The sequence below is a fragment of the Channa argus genome, chromosome 7 (assembly GCF_033026475.1).
Source record: "Channa argus isolate prfri chromosome 7, Channa argus male v1.0, whole genome shotgun sequence".
Taxonomy (NCBI): Eukaryota; Metazoa; Chordata; class Actinopteri; order Anabantiformes; family Channidae; genus Channa; species Channa argus.
The window spans coordinates 18,846,254-18,861,985 of NC_090203.1; the positions used below are offsets into that span (position 1 = coordinate 18,846,254).

General features: G+C 38.6%; 2 protein-coding genes across 4 annotated transcripts in view; one reads left to right on the top strand and one right to left on the bottom strand.

The window, feature by feature from the left end:
- ulk4 (unc-51 like kinase 4) overlaps positions 1-14,717 on the bottom strand; it is an 86,205-nt gene extending 71,488 nt beyond the window's left edge. The window contains exons 1-3 of the mRNA XM_067511536.1: positions 14,457-14,717; positions 1,005-1,099; positions 286-423 (exon numbers count right to left, since the gene is read on the bottom strand). Of these exons, the coding sequence (XP_067367637.1) occupies positions 286-423 (138 nt within the window). The 5' untranslated portion in view covers positions 1,005-1,099; positions 14,457-14,717. The remainder of the gene's footprint in view (positions 1-285; positions 424-1,004; positions 1,100-14,456) is intronic.
- Positions 10,311-15,732, top strand: part of trak1a (trafficking protein, kinesin binding 1a) — a 29,837-nt gene continuing 24,415 nt past the window's right edge. The window contains exon 1 of one of the 3 annotated variants that reach the window (XM_067511540.1): positions 10,311-10,538. Coding sequence is in view for 2 of the 3 variants with exons in the window: in XM_067511542.1 (XP_067367643.1) it covers positions 15,053-15,056 (4 nt within the window). In the remaining variant the exon portion in view is untranslated. Of the gene's footprint in view, positions 10,539-14,912; positions 15,057-15,732 lie in introns of those variants that run through there. The other 2 variants (XM_067511542.1, XM_067511538.1) reach the window with 2 other exon arrangements.

The window sequence follows — 15,732 nt, forward strand, 5'->3', positions numbered from 1 at the left end:
TATACAGTAGCTGTTAAACACTAGGCTTAAAAAAATATTTAAAACTAATTTGTATGCAATATCCTGATAACTGGTGGACAGTTGTAGACAATGTTATTTGAAATCAGTCATTAAATTGGAAATGGAGATCCCAAATGTATAAAGATGATGTTGAATCATCTTTAAGCATTTATTTTATAATTTAGGAAAATTTAAGCCACATAAAACAAGTATAATATTGATACATAAAAAGGAAACAGTTACAGAAGTCTCAGCACATTCATACAATTTAAAGCACTGTCCTACATGGTTAGTTATCTCAGGTCTTTTGGCTTTGTCGCTGCAGATGATGGCTACGTAGTTGAGATGGCCTTTCCTTCTTCCTTTATAGACAACCGAGCTACTGCCTGCCCCAAGCTCCTCATATAGGATGAAGTTCTCCATCTGCCGTGAAAAACATTAGTAGACATAGTAAGGGGGTTGAGCTAACAAAGAGAATACAAAGAAAAAGGCCAAGTTTTGTACCAAGGAAGAAAAAGAAATTTATATAAAACTCATCATACAACTAGAAATGGCATTTACAAAAAGGAAATGCACAGTGAGTCTTCAACACTGAAAGGATTTTCCAAGCCAAGCTGAAAAAATACCTGTTTTTGCTGTAATAGCTGAAAGTTTTGCTTTTGCTGAAATAGCTGAAACAAAATGTCCGTTCTATACCAGTTCGGCAAACTTCAAAGCCAGTAAGGCAATTATGTGATGACACTATCACTCGAAAGGCAATTAAGTCAAGTCAGTAATGGTGTCATCAGTGAAAAGTATACAAATCTTAAAAAGTATCAAAGATATTGAAAAAGCTGTATACAAGCAGTGCTCTTTATAAGCTGAACGTTTCTATATTAAATAATAAGGTATCATTACTGCGAAGTAGATAAATACATGAAACTGCATGCGGTTATACAAACATAGCAAAATAAATTAAATTTAACATTTTCTTTGCTACTTCTTTCAAATTACCTTGAACCTACCTACAGAACAGCTTACAGTTTGTCAGCGGAAGATGGTTGGGCCACGCAATTCCAAGTGGAAAAGGGAAGTTCTTCAGGTAATGACAACACTAAATCTACACACAAGACATCAGAACGATAAAAACAAAACTTTTACATATACATTGTTGCCACATATGCATTTTGCGCAAAACATTAATTTCTTGTCAAAGGAAAAATGTTTTTAACCAGACCACCTCCAAATGGTATATCCCTCCGTTGCTAGGACACAGGCGTGAATACAAAAGACAGCATGGACGACAGCACGGGAAACGTTAGATCCCAATAGTCACCAGTAGGGAGATGAAACTGGTTGTTTGGTAATGAACGAAAGCGAGCTGCTTCCAAAAACAGAATTTTTTTTAAGGCTAAGAAGTATAATCTACCACAGTTCACCAAATATTTCACTTAGTGAAGGCAACCCTCTGCCAACCCTCCGCCAAAACAGGCAAAACTGAAGACAGAGGGAAAGTAGTGCAGAAACCCAGCATAACTACAGTTATAATTCCTGCACGATTCACACAATTGATATGGAGAATGGACAACAGGGGTCAGCGGAAACCCTCGCAGCACAGAGAATTTGAAATGATAAACCTTCCAACCTGTAATGTTACTTACAGATGGTAAGAGTAGAATTTCCTGTGAGGTAATTGTTTTCTACAAAATAAAAGCAAGATTTTTTCTGTTAAAATTCATTTCACTAGATTTCCTTTTGAAAACATTTAATAAATACAAATTATTAGAAAATAAAAACATTGTTATTGTATTAAGCACAGCTAAAACACTCATGCCATGCTTGTCATACAAGTAGGCTGGTACAAGGCCATCAAATAATCTACCAACAAGCAAAACTCTTGGCACAAAACTAGGGTTACTTGCCTCAAGGAGTATTTCACTATAACAAGAAGTATCTTTTCATATTCTTTATCTATATTGAAGAACAAAGTGCATGATCTAAACTGCACTTTAAATACAAAATTGTGCTAATCCAAGAAAATAATTCCTCTTGGTATCAATCAGACTGAGTTACTAATTTAAAAAAGGCACATTGAACACTACTGAACTTGAGGCAGTTAAAAACAAGATTAACAAAGATAAAATTCTCAAGGTAATAAAGACCCGAGCAGCAGCACTATGGTGAAGTGGTTAGTGCTACCGTCTCACAGCTAGATGGTCCCCGGTTCAAATCCACTGGCTTGCTGTGGCTTTTCTGTGTAGAGTTTGCATGTTCTCCCTGTGGCTGTGGGAGTTTCCCCCAGGTACTTTGATTTCCTTCCACACTCCAAAGATACGCATCTTAGGTTAATTGGTGACTCCAATATAAGTTTGAATGGTTCTATGGCTGAGAGACTCTGAAAAGAGTAAGCGAGTAAAGATAATGGGTGGATGGATGGATGAAGACCAGACAGCTCAGTTACTGAGTCATTTTGTGTGGAACAAAAACAGCAGAGCTGCAAATGTGCACAAATTTGAACTACTTTATGCACAACAGGTAGGTTGTCCATTGTAAAACAACATAATTTATCAGATGACTATGTTTTACATTATTAGTATTTAATCCTAATGTGCAAAGTAACTATAGCTACCAAAAAAATGTAATGAATTAAGAGTAAAGTAACATATGCAAGCAATCAAGTAAAGTAGAAACACAGGTACCTCAAAATTGGTTTGAAGTACATTGCTTGAGATAATATACATACCATAGGTTGTTACCTTTAGATTTAATCATTTATGTTTAAGTTTTCTATAAAGCTCCAGATACTTTTTATACTAGATTATATCCTAGCAATTTGCAAACTAGTTTTTAGGCTATTATAGGCTATTATAAGTGTCATCCTTTTGTCTACATAACTTAATGAAGTCTGGTATTTTGCTGTAACACGCTATAATAATTTATAGCGTTTATTTTGAAAGCACGCGCACAGGATGTACTTTCATTTTTTTCTGCCGTGACTCCGCTGAGCTCTGCAGCTTTGTTTGTATGAAACAGTTCAGTCACCGCAGTCACGGGAGCCAAAGACCAGCTGCAAAGTTTTGTGAACGAGCTCAGGAAGGGCTCTGAATTATTTAGCGCTTCCGCGGTCATCCCTCCATTTAACTTATTTTTCAACTGAGATGCGGGTTCATACTGAGACGCCGGTCCCATCTTAACCCGCTGATTACTCTTCATGAAGCCAGTCGCCCAAAGGAAACGCGGAATTAACGTTACTTTGTCTTTTAAGGGAAGCGCGTGCTGCCTGCTTCAGCGGTAAGAAGTCATCTGAGTTTTTGTGAATGTATGTAAAGTTTGATGGTTTATGGATGACAGAGAAGCAGGTGCAGAGTGCCACACGGTTTGGTCGCACTTATACCAATTTCTCCCGCTGGCTGTTGATGCTCTGAGCCTGGTACATTTTGAGCGATCTTCAGCGAAACTCTGAACATTTACCATCGCACATTTATCTCCTTGGCATATCGCCAAGGTGGAGAGCCGTTGTTTTCTGTTTGTTTTTTTGCAGGACAGTAATCTGCTTTCTGCCTACATTTCGTCTGAAGCAGTGAAACTGTCCACCTTCCAGCAACATTTTAATAAGCTTGACTTCAGTTTTTCCGGAGGCCTAATCCTATCACACGAAATCTGCCTCCACTCATTAAAGGTGACCGAAGTACCCACAGTCTTCATAAGAGGTAACGGATTATCACAGCTACTGCTCAGAGTCTGTGAGCAATCCAGTTATGAAAAGTGACTTAATTCATTAGAGATATATATGACCCAGCCTTGAGTGTTCGAAAGTTTTGGTAAGCCACTTACTATTCCTATCAAAATGTTGGAAGTTACTGTACTGCATTGCATATGTCACACTATGGATAATTACATAGTTTGTGTAAGAATTAAAGAAAGATGATAATTTACTTTCAGGCGTTTTGTATTGATATCGTTACGTCTCTCTGGGTTGGCTACTGAATAGCTGGGGAGCATTTGAAGAATCAGGGATTTTTGGGGTTTCCTCAGCTATACTGCCTGGTGCTGTGAATCTAAATAAGTAATTCCAGTTGCATTTACTAACAGCACATGATGTGTGAAAGGCATGCATAGTGTCTCACTGCTTGGACACACTCCCTGTTAACACAGGCACTTCCGAGAAAGTTCACATGACTGGGAGGAGCAGATCGCTCAAATGCCTTTCAGATAGAGGGACTCGCAGAGGGGCTGTGGTGGTGGGGGGAGTTGTTCTTAATCTGACCTTTTCTCTGTGTGTGTGTGTCTCTGTCTACTCACAGACACACACACAGTCACACATTCACCTAGTCAACGGGTTGTTGGATGTGGTTTGTCATCAAGGTCAGAACACTGTGATTTCATTGTGTATTTGTAACCCTGTGAACTGTTTCAAGATAAAACTGAGTCTCCTCAGAGTGAAGCACATGGATTTTCATGTTGCATTCAGCAAAATTAAAATAAACAAATGAATAAATATATACTGTACTGAAGAAGCCATCAGTATTCAGTAGTGACAGTGTGTATGCTATGTTTACTAGTGGGCTGAAGACTGATGACATTTTATGCCGTTAGATGGTTGTGACTTTTGTTATACTGGATTCTAAACAAAATATAGACCAGCTTTTAATTTTCAAATTCATCTGGTGATGAGTTAAAATAATTTGGATCATTAAAAGCAAATAAGAACAGATTTCCACAATAAAAATGATATAGGTGTTACATGACAGCTACAATCAAAGCGATGCTACAAGGTAAAGTAGATGCATTGTAGAGCGTGTAACTGGTATTCTACCGCCTATAAAGATGTGGTGCATCAAACAGTTGCAGTGGTGTTCGGATGCAAAAGAGCTTATTTATAGTATCCGTGTTACAGTTCACTAAGTCAGCTGAAGTGATGCAGCTGCCTGTGCAAAGCATACTGTATGAACTGGAGTTCATAGTGAATCATGCTGCAGCGTGCATGTGTGTATCTATCAGTGCATATGTACAAGGAATTTAGGACAGGTGCTTACAGAATCAGAAAGTTGCCTTATGAAACTACTATTAGTCTCTCGTCTCTCATTTTGAGGGGGCCTGGTGGCTCAGTGGTAGACCATTGGGTTGGGATGCAGAAGGCCGTTGGCTCGAATCGCACACTACCAGGTGTGGCCCCGCCCAGCCGCCAAGGGCCACATTGGTGCTGGTCCTGAGCCTGGATTTAAAAAAAAAAAATGGAAGGGTTGCGGCAGGTCCAGCATCCATTGTAAAAACACATGCCAAATCAACGTGCGGAACAAGTTCCGCTTTGGCGACACCTGAAGGGACAAGCTCAAAGCCGTTGCTTTAGTCTCTCCTCATGTAAGAAAACCTACACTTGGCTCATGTAAAGTTCGGTGTCTCTTTATCATTGACTTGTAGTTCCCTCACTACTGACTGGCCGACGGTGGAAAGCCACGAAAGATACAGTAACCCAAAATCAAATCATAGGAATATTTAGAAGGTGACTGTATTGCCATGCTACCATTGGTCAGTCCCAGCAGGATTTGTCATACAGCCCCAACACCTTATATGGCTTCCTGAGTCATTGTTGGTGTGTCTGTTATCTCCGTTGAGTGTATTTATTTATTTTTGGATCATCTCTGTCTTCCTCTTGTCTTGTAGAATAATAACTGCAGATGATAGACATTGCTTCTATTCCTGTGCTTTGCCTCTGTGTTATTATATTTTTGGGATACTTTGCCTGTTCTTACGCCTCTGCCTACACTTTCATCTGTATTTCTCAATTTTCTCCCTCTGCGATGAGTTTAACCACTTCTTTATGATTTTTTTTTCCTCCCTTTCATTGTCTTTATTCCTATAGCCGTTCAACCAGGAGGAGTGTTCAGTTGTGACATCACATGAAGGGATTTAGAAGATTTTGAAAAGACGGTGTCAACATGCTTTGACTCATCATGTGACTTGTTGATCTTTAGCAGCTTCCTTCTCCCGAGCTTTTCTCAACTTTTCTGTTTGTCTTACATTTTATCTCACTTTGACTTGTTGCTGTTGTATTTCAGATTGTTAAAGTGAGACCATTGGTCCAATGAAGTAAGTGGAGTCAGTACATCAGAGACACATTCATTCACGCTAATGATTGAATGCATTGATCATAAAGTGGCTGATAGGAAAAGCCACAGCCTGGACTGAACTTTATTTACAGCTTCACTCAAACATTTGTTTGACATTGCATTTTCTATTAGGTATTTTTCAAAGGATTTTTGAGTAAGATCCAAACTTTAATTCCTAAATTTTAAAAAAGTCACTTAGTGCTTTAATTTTGTAGCAGCAGACTTGTAGCTTCTCCCCATGGGGATGTTATGGAGGCAGTTTTTTCATGTTTATATAATATGTCTTGTAGCTGAGATTTCTAACTTCTCGTAACAAAAACTCAAGAAGAGTTTCATAGCAAAAAGGTTCACAGGAAGTTGTTTTGGGTGTACACAGTGTTTCCTGTGTTAAAGCACCAGCTCATAGGCAAACAGTCCCAGCATGTGGTCATGCTCTCTTGCAAAGAGACCGATCCATCATCAAATCTTAATGTATTCCATTAACCATGACACATACAGAGATGAACACATTACAAAACTGGAAATCAGCACTACTCCCAGTCAAATTGGTCGACATTATCAGCTGCTGAAAGTTACGAAATCCCCTCTAGGAAGGACAAACTACAGCTGCTAGTAAGTGCTGCATAGTCATGCATTTTGAATTGATGTATTGACTTTCATAATAGCTGCATAACAACAGACAAGTTAATGTTCTAAAACTTCTACCCAAACTGTCTACAGTTAGCAGCCTCTAAGTTGAGCTTGACTCAGTTTTATCTGTGTAGATGAGAAGAATGCAATCTTAGATAGAGGTTTGGGTGGAGCTGAGAATGAATATTTGTGGTCTGTCTTGTGTAATTTTCATATTGTTGTAGTTTTAAGCAAATTTAAAGGATGTAACTGAATAACAGACTGCATTGAAAAATCATGATTGTTTGAGAGGCTAACTAACTTACTGGTGTACAGTATGGTGGGGGGAGGGGCCATTAAGGAAAACTGAGAGCTTCCTTCTTTATCTTTTTTTTGTTTTTTGCTAATTTCAAAATAATTTTATCAGGATAAACTAATGAAAAAAAAGCAACAAATCTTTCTGAGATTTTAGAGTAATGAGAAATAGCATTATTTTACTGAATTTGAGGGCATCTGGAGTAAAAACTGTGCCACATCAACATGCGGACAATGATGTGCTGTGGTGACCCTGAACTTGCGGGATAAGCCGAAAGTAGTTAATGCTAAGGGTAATTAGCAAATAAGTTTCACTGGGTTAGACAGAGAAGACACTGAGTGAGCGAGAAGGAGCATGTGTGCAGACAGGCCTTGCTAATGTGGGGAGTCCGTGTCTGTGGCCAGCTTTATATTTTCAGAGGATCAACAGTTGGCAAATCAAGTTTTCTGTCTGAATGCCAGACTCGACCAACCAAGGGTCTCACCCCCACACTCAGAATGTTGATATTATTTAAGAATCATTATGCAACAGCTGCAGAAGCTCCTCACAACATTTACACAAACCAATACATTCTTTTTAAAATAATTTATATTTCTTTAACAAATGAATGATGGTGACTAATAGGAGCAGCTAGAAAAATATGTAAAAGGCAATGCCTTCTGGGTGTAAGGCACTGACCAACTCAAACCTCAAGTACTGGCTTTTGTTCCCCCTCCCACTTCCCCAGAGCAAAACGTCTCGGCCGAAAATGCTTCACGGCAGCTACTGTAAACCATTTCCACGACTCAAGTGGAAACCCAGTTCCTCTGGTCATATGTGACTCTTGCTAATGGACATCACCTGCCAAAAATTTATTGTGTACATAAGGATTTAAGTTGAAAGATGACATGACTTAAGTTAGGCAACACAATAAGTTATCATTGCATGTGTGGGAAAAAAAAAAAATTCACTAAAACACTAACTTTTTAATCATAAAATAAGTTTTAAGAATGTGGAAAAGCACACTTTTTCACTTGGAGAAGACAGTAATCACTATTGCTTTTGTCTTCTTACACATTGGCACTATCGACCCCCATTGAACTGTTCCCACCCACTGGAGTCCAGTACAGGGTGGAAATGTTGTGACTGTAACATTAGATACTGCAAATGTCAATCATTTTGTGCTTGAGCTTTTATATGGAAAGAGTATTGTACTGTATTACATACAATTAATATGACAATGATTCAGATTTCAAGTCCCTAAAGAGTCTACCTTTCTAACTTGATACCCATGTTTAAGATTTGTTTGTAGTCATCAGAAAGATTGAGGTCCTGAGCTAAAGCAGAAACATGTCCCTGCAGCCTGGCATATGCTTTGTTTTGACTGTATGGTTTGTTGTCATTAGCAACATTGTTTGGGAACTTGGGTGTCTTTACTCATAAAAAAAAACCAAAAAAAAAAAAAATAGAAACTGAGTGACCTAAATTTTGCTTCCCACAAAACATTAGGTTCTGACTTAATGCGTGTAGGAGAATGCTAGGGTGGAAAAATAAGGATGAGTAACAAACTAACAAAAGAATGCATACAGTATATGTAAGGAGTGAAGACACAAAGCAGAGAAATAGAAGGTATGATGCAAAAAACACAGCTTGTTTTTTAAAAATAATGAAACGAATGGAGGTAAGCACATCAGCAAGTGTTGAAGTTTGTGTGCATGTGTGTTTTGACTATTAATAGAAGGTTACTCAGGTTCCTATTCAGTGCTGGGCAGGCAGCCTGCTGCTCAGCGATATGATTGTGTTGTAATTTTTTCACCTTTTCCTCAACATGGCTCCATACACAATGCTTGTTTCCTTTAATATTCTAGTATTAGTTTTCCCTGCCATTGTTTATGCTGTAGCTAGTGTATGTGTTCTTTGACTAATCTTGATTCATCACATATTTCCTTAGATCTTTTACATCATTTGATGTAAACTCCTCAAGTGACTGTATTTTCTATCTTGCTTTTGCATCTTCCGCATGAATAAAAAAATGTTACTTATACCTGTACAATACAAGATCCGTGCAACAAATCATACATTTTAAACGTTTTTGTTGATACTGTGTCAGTAAGGTGCTGATCTACTGTGAGTGCTTCAGTATTCTAATCTTTACGTTCTGTACATTTTTGGCGCCTAATTATTTCAAGATTCTTTCAGCTAGAAACCCCATTCAAACTTAAAAACGTTAAGCTCATAAAGGACATTGATACGTGTATACAGTTTTGTTTTTTTTAATACTTTTTAAGATTTTTATAATTTTAAGATTGCCTTTTAAGATTACATCACATCATTGCCCATGAAGCTTTTGCCTTTTAAGTTTTTAACTGGCTTTGAAGTCAGTATTTTTTTAAATGTATAATATTTTTTTATAATATTTCATTTCAGCTGTTTTTGCCAGAACAGTTACCTTTTTTCAGCTTATATCTGACCTACTGAGATTTTAACTTTAACATGATATTTTAAAATTGTCATAGTAGTATACATTCTACTTTTCCTTAGGTCTTTGACTTGTAAGAGCTGAGTGCAAAGTTTATTTCTACAGTTTCCAGGTGTCGAAGCATTCAAACGGCATTTTCTTTTTGAAATGCTTTTTCTAGTTCACCTGTTATTTTTGTGGCTGTAGATCTTTTTGTAATATTTTATATAATGAGGTTAACACCCCACTTTATTGCCTTAAACACCTGGCACAAAGTACACTAGACAGTCTAAAATTATCTACGTTTCAGTATGTGTCCTGTCTATGAACCAATCAGCCATCATACAGATGAGTGTGACACCATGTCTATAAATATGACAGCTTGCTATCAGCTTGCTCACCAACTTATAGTCCACAGTGCTCTGGTGCCTAAGAAAAACAGATCAGAAGTAAAGCATATACTGTACAGTACACTTGCACACATTCACATTTATTAAAGTAATGGATTCACTTGTAATTGCTTTTAATGGAGTGTTTGAATTCTTTAAATATACCCAGATTCTTTATAATGTATTGCATATGCTATTTGTACTAAAGTATACAAATTAACAGTATTCTTCTGTCATCTGCTGTTTTCTCTTTTCTCTTTCAGACAAGCAGTGAAAAACTTTGGGGCATTCAAGCACATTGTTCTGGTTTCGCACCTGCTCCCACCTGTCCTGTGCTGGTGAGACACTGTGATCAGTTTTTTTGCTCCAGTCCAGCAATACACTCAAGACAAATCTAGTTTGGCCGTTTTCTGGAGTTGCGAAGTACCAAGTGTTGTCCATGGCTGCTCTTGCCTTAAATTGTTAACCGCTAAGCGCCAAGCTGGACCCGAAGACTCCTCTTCCCCACACCTGTTCCTGTTCCTCTGCCCTGTCCCCCAAACAGCCCTCGGAGCACATACACTTATCTCACCTATACAATTCAGGGGTCCCATTGGCTAGTGAAGAAGTGGAAGAGGAGGAGTATGTCAGTGAGGCAACCCTGTCACCTGGTGTCACGGACTTCACGGCCATCTACCGAGATGCAGAAACCATTACTGGTAATGTTGCATGAAAATGTTAGAACTATATGTGAACTGAAATTCATTTGATAGTGTCAGATTAGCAACTTAATTCATAAAAACTGTTAAACATATACTAATACAACTGTCAAACATGTTCTTGTTAAGTTTGGCTTTACAAACAGGAAAACTGAAATTTTACATGATTTAATCTTTATGAAAAGTTTCCAACAATAAAAAAACAGAATCTTTTAGAGTAAGCTGGTAGAAGCTTGATGCATGTTTGTCAGACAGAGGCATGTTGCCCTGTGAGAAAGTATCCCTCTCTGTGACCCTTTTTATAATGTCACATCCTGTCAGTAAAGCAGCTCCAAGGGACCCCCGCTCTGTGTATTAGCCAGCATGTTAAAGAGAGAAGAGATCTCAGTGGACTTTCTGTTGATTCTTTTATTCAGTCAAACAGAGCAGAGGAACACTTATTAGGTCCTGTGTCAGAATTAGATGTGCTTTGGCTCATCTCCTTTATTTTTGCAGGTTGAATTAGCCTGTGGTATCGGCCAAATTCTATTAGCGTATGATGTGATGTTGCGTAAAAGATTAATGAATATTGATGCTAATCATTTTGCAGCAGTCTGTGTTGCCCCAACCTGGAAACAAAAACTGATGACAGGCAGATCTTTTAGAATCAGATGCCGGAGCCCTAAACGGAGCTGAGACTGCAGTACTGGACTGTGTGGTCATTACAATAAGTAATAACGGTCTAACACACACACCTTCCAAGTCTGTTGAAATGTCCGAATAACTTAAAGGACTTAAGAGCAACAGTGATATGTTCAGAAAACTGAGAAACAACCAGAGTGCAGTATAGCAACAACAGCCTGGCAAAAAGCTGATGTTTATACAGTGATCAGGCATAATGTTATCGCTATCTGTGCAATTCAAAGCAATCCAATACAATGACTTCAGTTTTTACAAGGTTACAATTTCTCGGTTTTTAGGTCAAAACTGTCAGAAAGGTGATAATTCTGTGTTTATTATCAAAGTGGATAATTGAGTCATACCTCTAGTGCATTATATGTCTCGATCAGTTAAAATTAGAGAAGTCTTGGAGGGTGCACTAACATTTTTATGGTCCCTTCAGTGCATTTGTGCCCGTTTCTTAGTGGATGCTACCTAACTATGTCTAGGCATCAGGGTTTGGACCCCATGTATGCCATTACACTGGCCCTACAGAGCTTGTTTGTATTGTATTTGATGGTGTCAAATAAAAAAAAAAAACATCAACAACTAGGTCATGCTTGATCTTCCTTGTCAGAATCAGATTGGTGAAATGCCAGTGCAACAGCCACTTGCGTAAAATATGTTTTCACATCACATGGTGAAATGCTGTAGCAATATCTACTGGAGTCATTTGTCTGCAAAACTTTAAGACAATATGTCAATGGTGCCACCTGGTGGTATGACAGCTTATTATAGTATTCCTATACTGTGTGCCATTAAATTAAACATTCTTTATTGTCTTATAATTTATTTCTTTTCTATCAACCTTTCCAGTTTGTTTCTCTTGTTTCCCTTCCTGACTCTCTTGTTGAGTTCTTCCTCACATAGGGATAACGTTGGTGTGGGGGTGTATATAATTTTGCTAAAGAGGATGAATAAACACAAAGGGCTGAATAGAGAAAACCCATTGCCATGGGGCAGTTCCTGGGTGTGAGGATAATTCTCCATGGTTACCAGCCAAAAGTGATGTAAATAGTTGAGTAACTGTGAAATTATGGGATGCCTAGTAAAAAGAAAGAGTATAGAAAGAAGCAGACAGGCAGAGAGGAGGCAGAGTGGAAAAAAACAAAGGACAGAGATCTTCAATGATACAAAGTTATGTAAGTAGACAAACGGTAGAATCCAAACTGCTGAGCATGAGCATGCCTCCTGTCTCTGATCCAATCACAACATGTAAAAATCATGTCCATTGTGCTGTAATGTTTGGAAAAGAGCTTGGTTCTTGTTCACTGTTTGAACAAGTTCACCCCCCACCCCCACCCCACCCCCACAGTCAGTTATTACTTGTACTGAAACGGTTGATTTACAGTTTACCAGGTTTATTGGAAGAGTGTAGAACTTAAAATGAAATTGGGGTCTGTTAGATGTATGCTAGAGTGTATTCATTTACTTCTACTGGTGCCATGGATACAGTGTTTTTTTTTTCCTCTAATGAAGGCCTGAATGATCCAGAACCCCCAGTAAGGAGACTGACTGGCTACATGCTTGAAAGAACAAGCTGAACTGCTTTAGTTTTGTTGTTGCAAGAGCCTTTCAGCTACACTGCATGCTCATCTTTTAAATGACTGTTTGCTTTATCTGAAAATAATTTACTGAAAACAATTTATTTCTGACATTTAGTCGAAATGCTTTTAACCTAAAAACAGAATAGACAAGAGTGCAGAAATCTTGGTTGTTTTTCAAATTCATAAAAGGGGTAGTTTTGTCATATTTACATAGTGTCTGATACAGTATTTCCACATGTCTCATCCTGCCCATGCCTCCTTACTTGACTGTTACCAGCTCATAGTATATTCCTGACTGTAACAGGTACAGTTTAGATGGCAACACAATGTCAAGATGTGGAAGTGATTTTAGATAACCTTTTTTCTGATGAGGTAGTTTTGAATACCTTTTCATTCTTGATTCACAAAACCATTAACAACCATAAAACATTAAAATGAATGTTGGCCCCAGTCAATGTGAATCTCAATTTTGCTTAGTTGCAGTTTTATATTGTAGCAGGAGACAAAATGTCTCTTCTAAAGTTGTCTGTTATTCAAAAGAATGCAAAAGAAAGGAAGTATTAGGATATAATATTTATCTAAATTACTGTTATTTTTCCTTTATTTTTTTTAAAAAGTTGACTGCTTTTTAAAGTAGGGTAACTTCTGTAGGGATTTATTTTTGCCTTGTACCACTGCACTTATCTCTAAACCCTAGAAGGTGAAATCCTGCACCAACATACTGTACTCATAAATCTATAGGGTTGGTGACATTAGATCTCCTTGTGACTACCCTTCTATGATGGTGGCAGCTCGGTCTAATTCTGCACAATGCTACAGCATCTTAAGAAATTGGAAAAATTGGTCCTGATTGTGTATTATAGGATTTCTAATAAATAAAGTACTTTTACTAATTCAGCACTTTTTTGCCTATTTATCAAACCATATGTAATGTACCCTATCTGGTAAATGGTAAATAGTCACTTATATAGCGCTTTTATCCAAAGCGCTTTACAATGTGGCTTCACATTCACCCATTCGCACACCAATGGCGGTGGCTGCCATGCAAGGTGCTCACCTGACCCACCGGGATTCACTTGGGGTTCACTGTCTTGCCTAAGGACACTTCGACGGGAGCGGGGATTGAACCACTGACCCTGTGGTCCATGGTCAACTACCTTACCAACTGAGCTACAGCCACCATAGTATCTAGTACTCCTCTCTCCATCCATCACTGTAACAAGTTATCTTGTTCAGGATTGCAGGGGGCTGGAGCCTATCTCAGCTGTCATTGTCATTATCTCAGCTTAGTACACCCTGGATAGGTCAGCAGTCCATTTCAGGGCCAACACAGAGAGAGATACACAGAAAACCATCCACACTCACATTCACACCTACAGGCAATTTAGAGTCAGCAACTAACCTAAGAGACATGTGTTTGGACTATGGGAGGAAACCCATGCAAGCACAGGACAACATACAAAGTCCACACTGAAAGACAGGTGGATTTGAACCCGCGGTCTTCTAGCTGTGAGTCAGCAGTGCTAACCACTGCTGAAAAAAATTAAATGTATTTTGATTAATTAAAAAGTAGTGTAGCTAAAGGCAGCTTTTTCTGCATGACTTTCATACAAATTCCAGAGGCTGGGATCTGTAGGATTACATGAAGACAAAGTAAATGTATTTCACTCACCTGTTGCTCTAGCAGTCTTCGTATTCACATAGTATCTAAAGTCAGGAGTGTGTCTCTACATGTAACAGTTTAATGTAGATAAGATGTTTGCTGTAGCGGTTAAAAAGACAAACACAGACAGAGCCTCAAGCTTCAAATACAGTGTGTTTATACTGAAGCATGATGAAATGAAGCGAGAAAGAAAGAGCAGTTAACACAGCTCGTTGCTTTCTGAATGACTCCCCCCTCAGCTGTAGAAGTGTACAGCTGGGTCTGTTAACTGTCAGAGAGAGGAAGAGAGACAGGGAGCGGAGAAAGCGTGGGGCGGTCCATGTGGGTGCCGTCACAGGCATGTCAGGCATGACGAACCAGCTTGGCTCTAGTCTCGTCTCTCCTACAGTCCTCCCTCCCTCTTTTCCTCTCCTTCTCTTTCCTTTTACCAGTGCCGTTGTCTAAAACTTTTAGCACCCTCTCTCTGTTCTTCGTTTCTCTCACCCTCCCAACACTTCTCCTCTCTGCCCTCCCTGTGTTATTTCTCACGACCTTGGCTTCTTCTGGTCCAGTGGAAAATGTGACAGCAACACAGGAGAGTTGGTGGTCGTCAGGTTTCAGGCACCATGAGTGAGTACACTGTGCTCAGCGGGATTTTCTACCAGTTTCTACTTGTCTCTAGTCGGGTGTCTGACTAGCCTGGCTAACATCTGGATGGACTGTTTGTCAGTCAGTTTTTCCTTCCTTCTTAGACTTGTATAGTTTAAGAATTTGTCTTTGCAAGTTGAATTTTTCTATTTTAAAAAGTGTGCCTCTAGTTTAAACAAAAGGTCCCGCAAATACAGAAGTCCAAACCTTTAGTTTGGACATTGTCTTTGTTCTAACAGTTAAATATATTTTTTTTTATGCTTAAATGGTAAAAGTTTGCAGTGCAGTTATTGTAGAAAGGTCATCTGGGCCCTTTAACTATCACTAAGCCACAAGTAGCACTTCTACACTGTTGCTTATATAGAGGCAGCCCTGTTGGACCTTAGGAGCATTGCATTTGGATTGAAGTCCTATCCAATTCTGTAAAATTATATTTTCAAAGAAATACCTGGGTTAGTCTGCTGTCTGGCACAAATACTGTGCATCGCTGGTTAGAGCCCTGGTAGTTCAGTTAAAAGAAAGGCAGTTTGATATTTCAGTTTAACACTAGAACCTTTTTTTTTCCTAAATTATTTTTTTAGCCAATTGTTTAGCTCTCATTTGATCAAACTCAGTGACTATTGTTCTGTGTCATTCTAGATCATTAGCAGTATGTTGA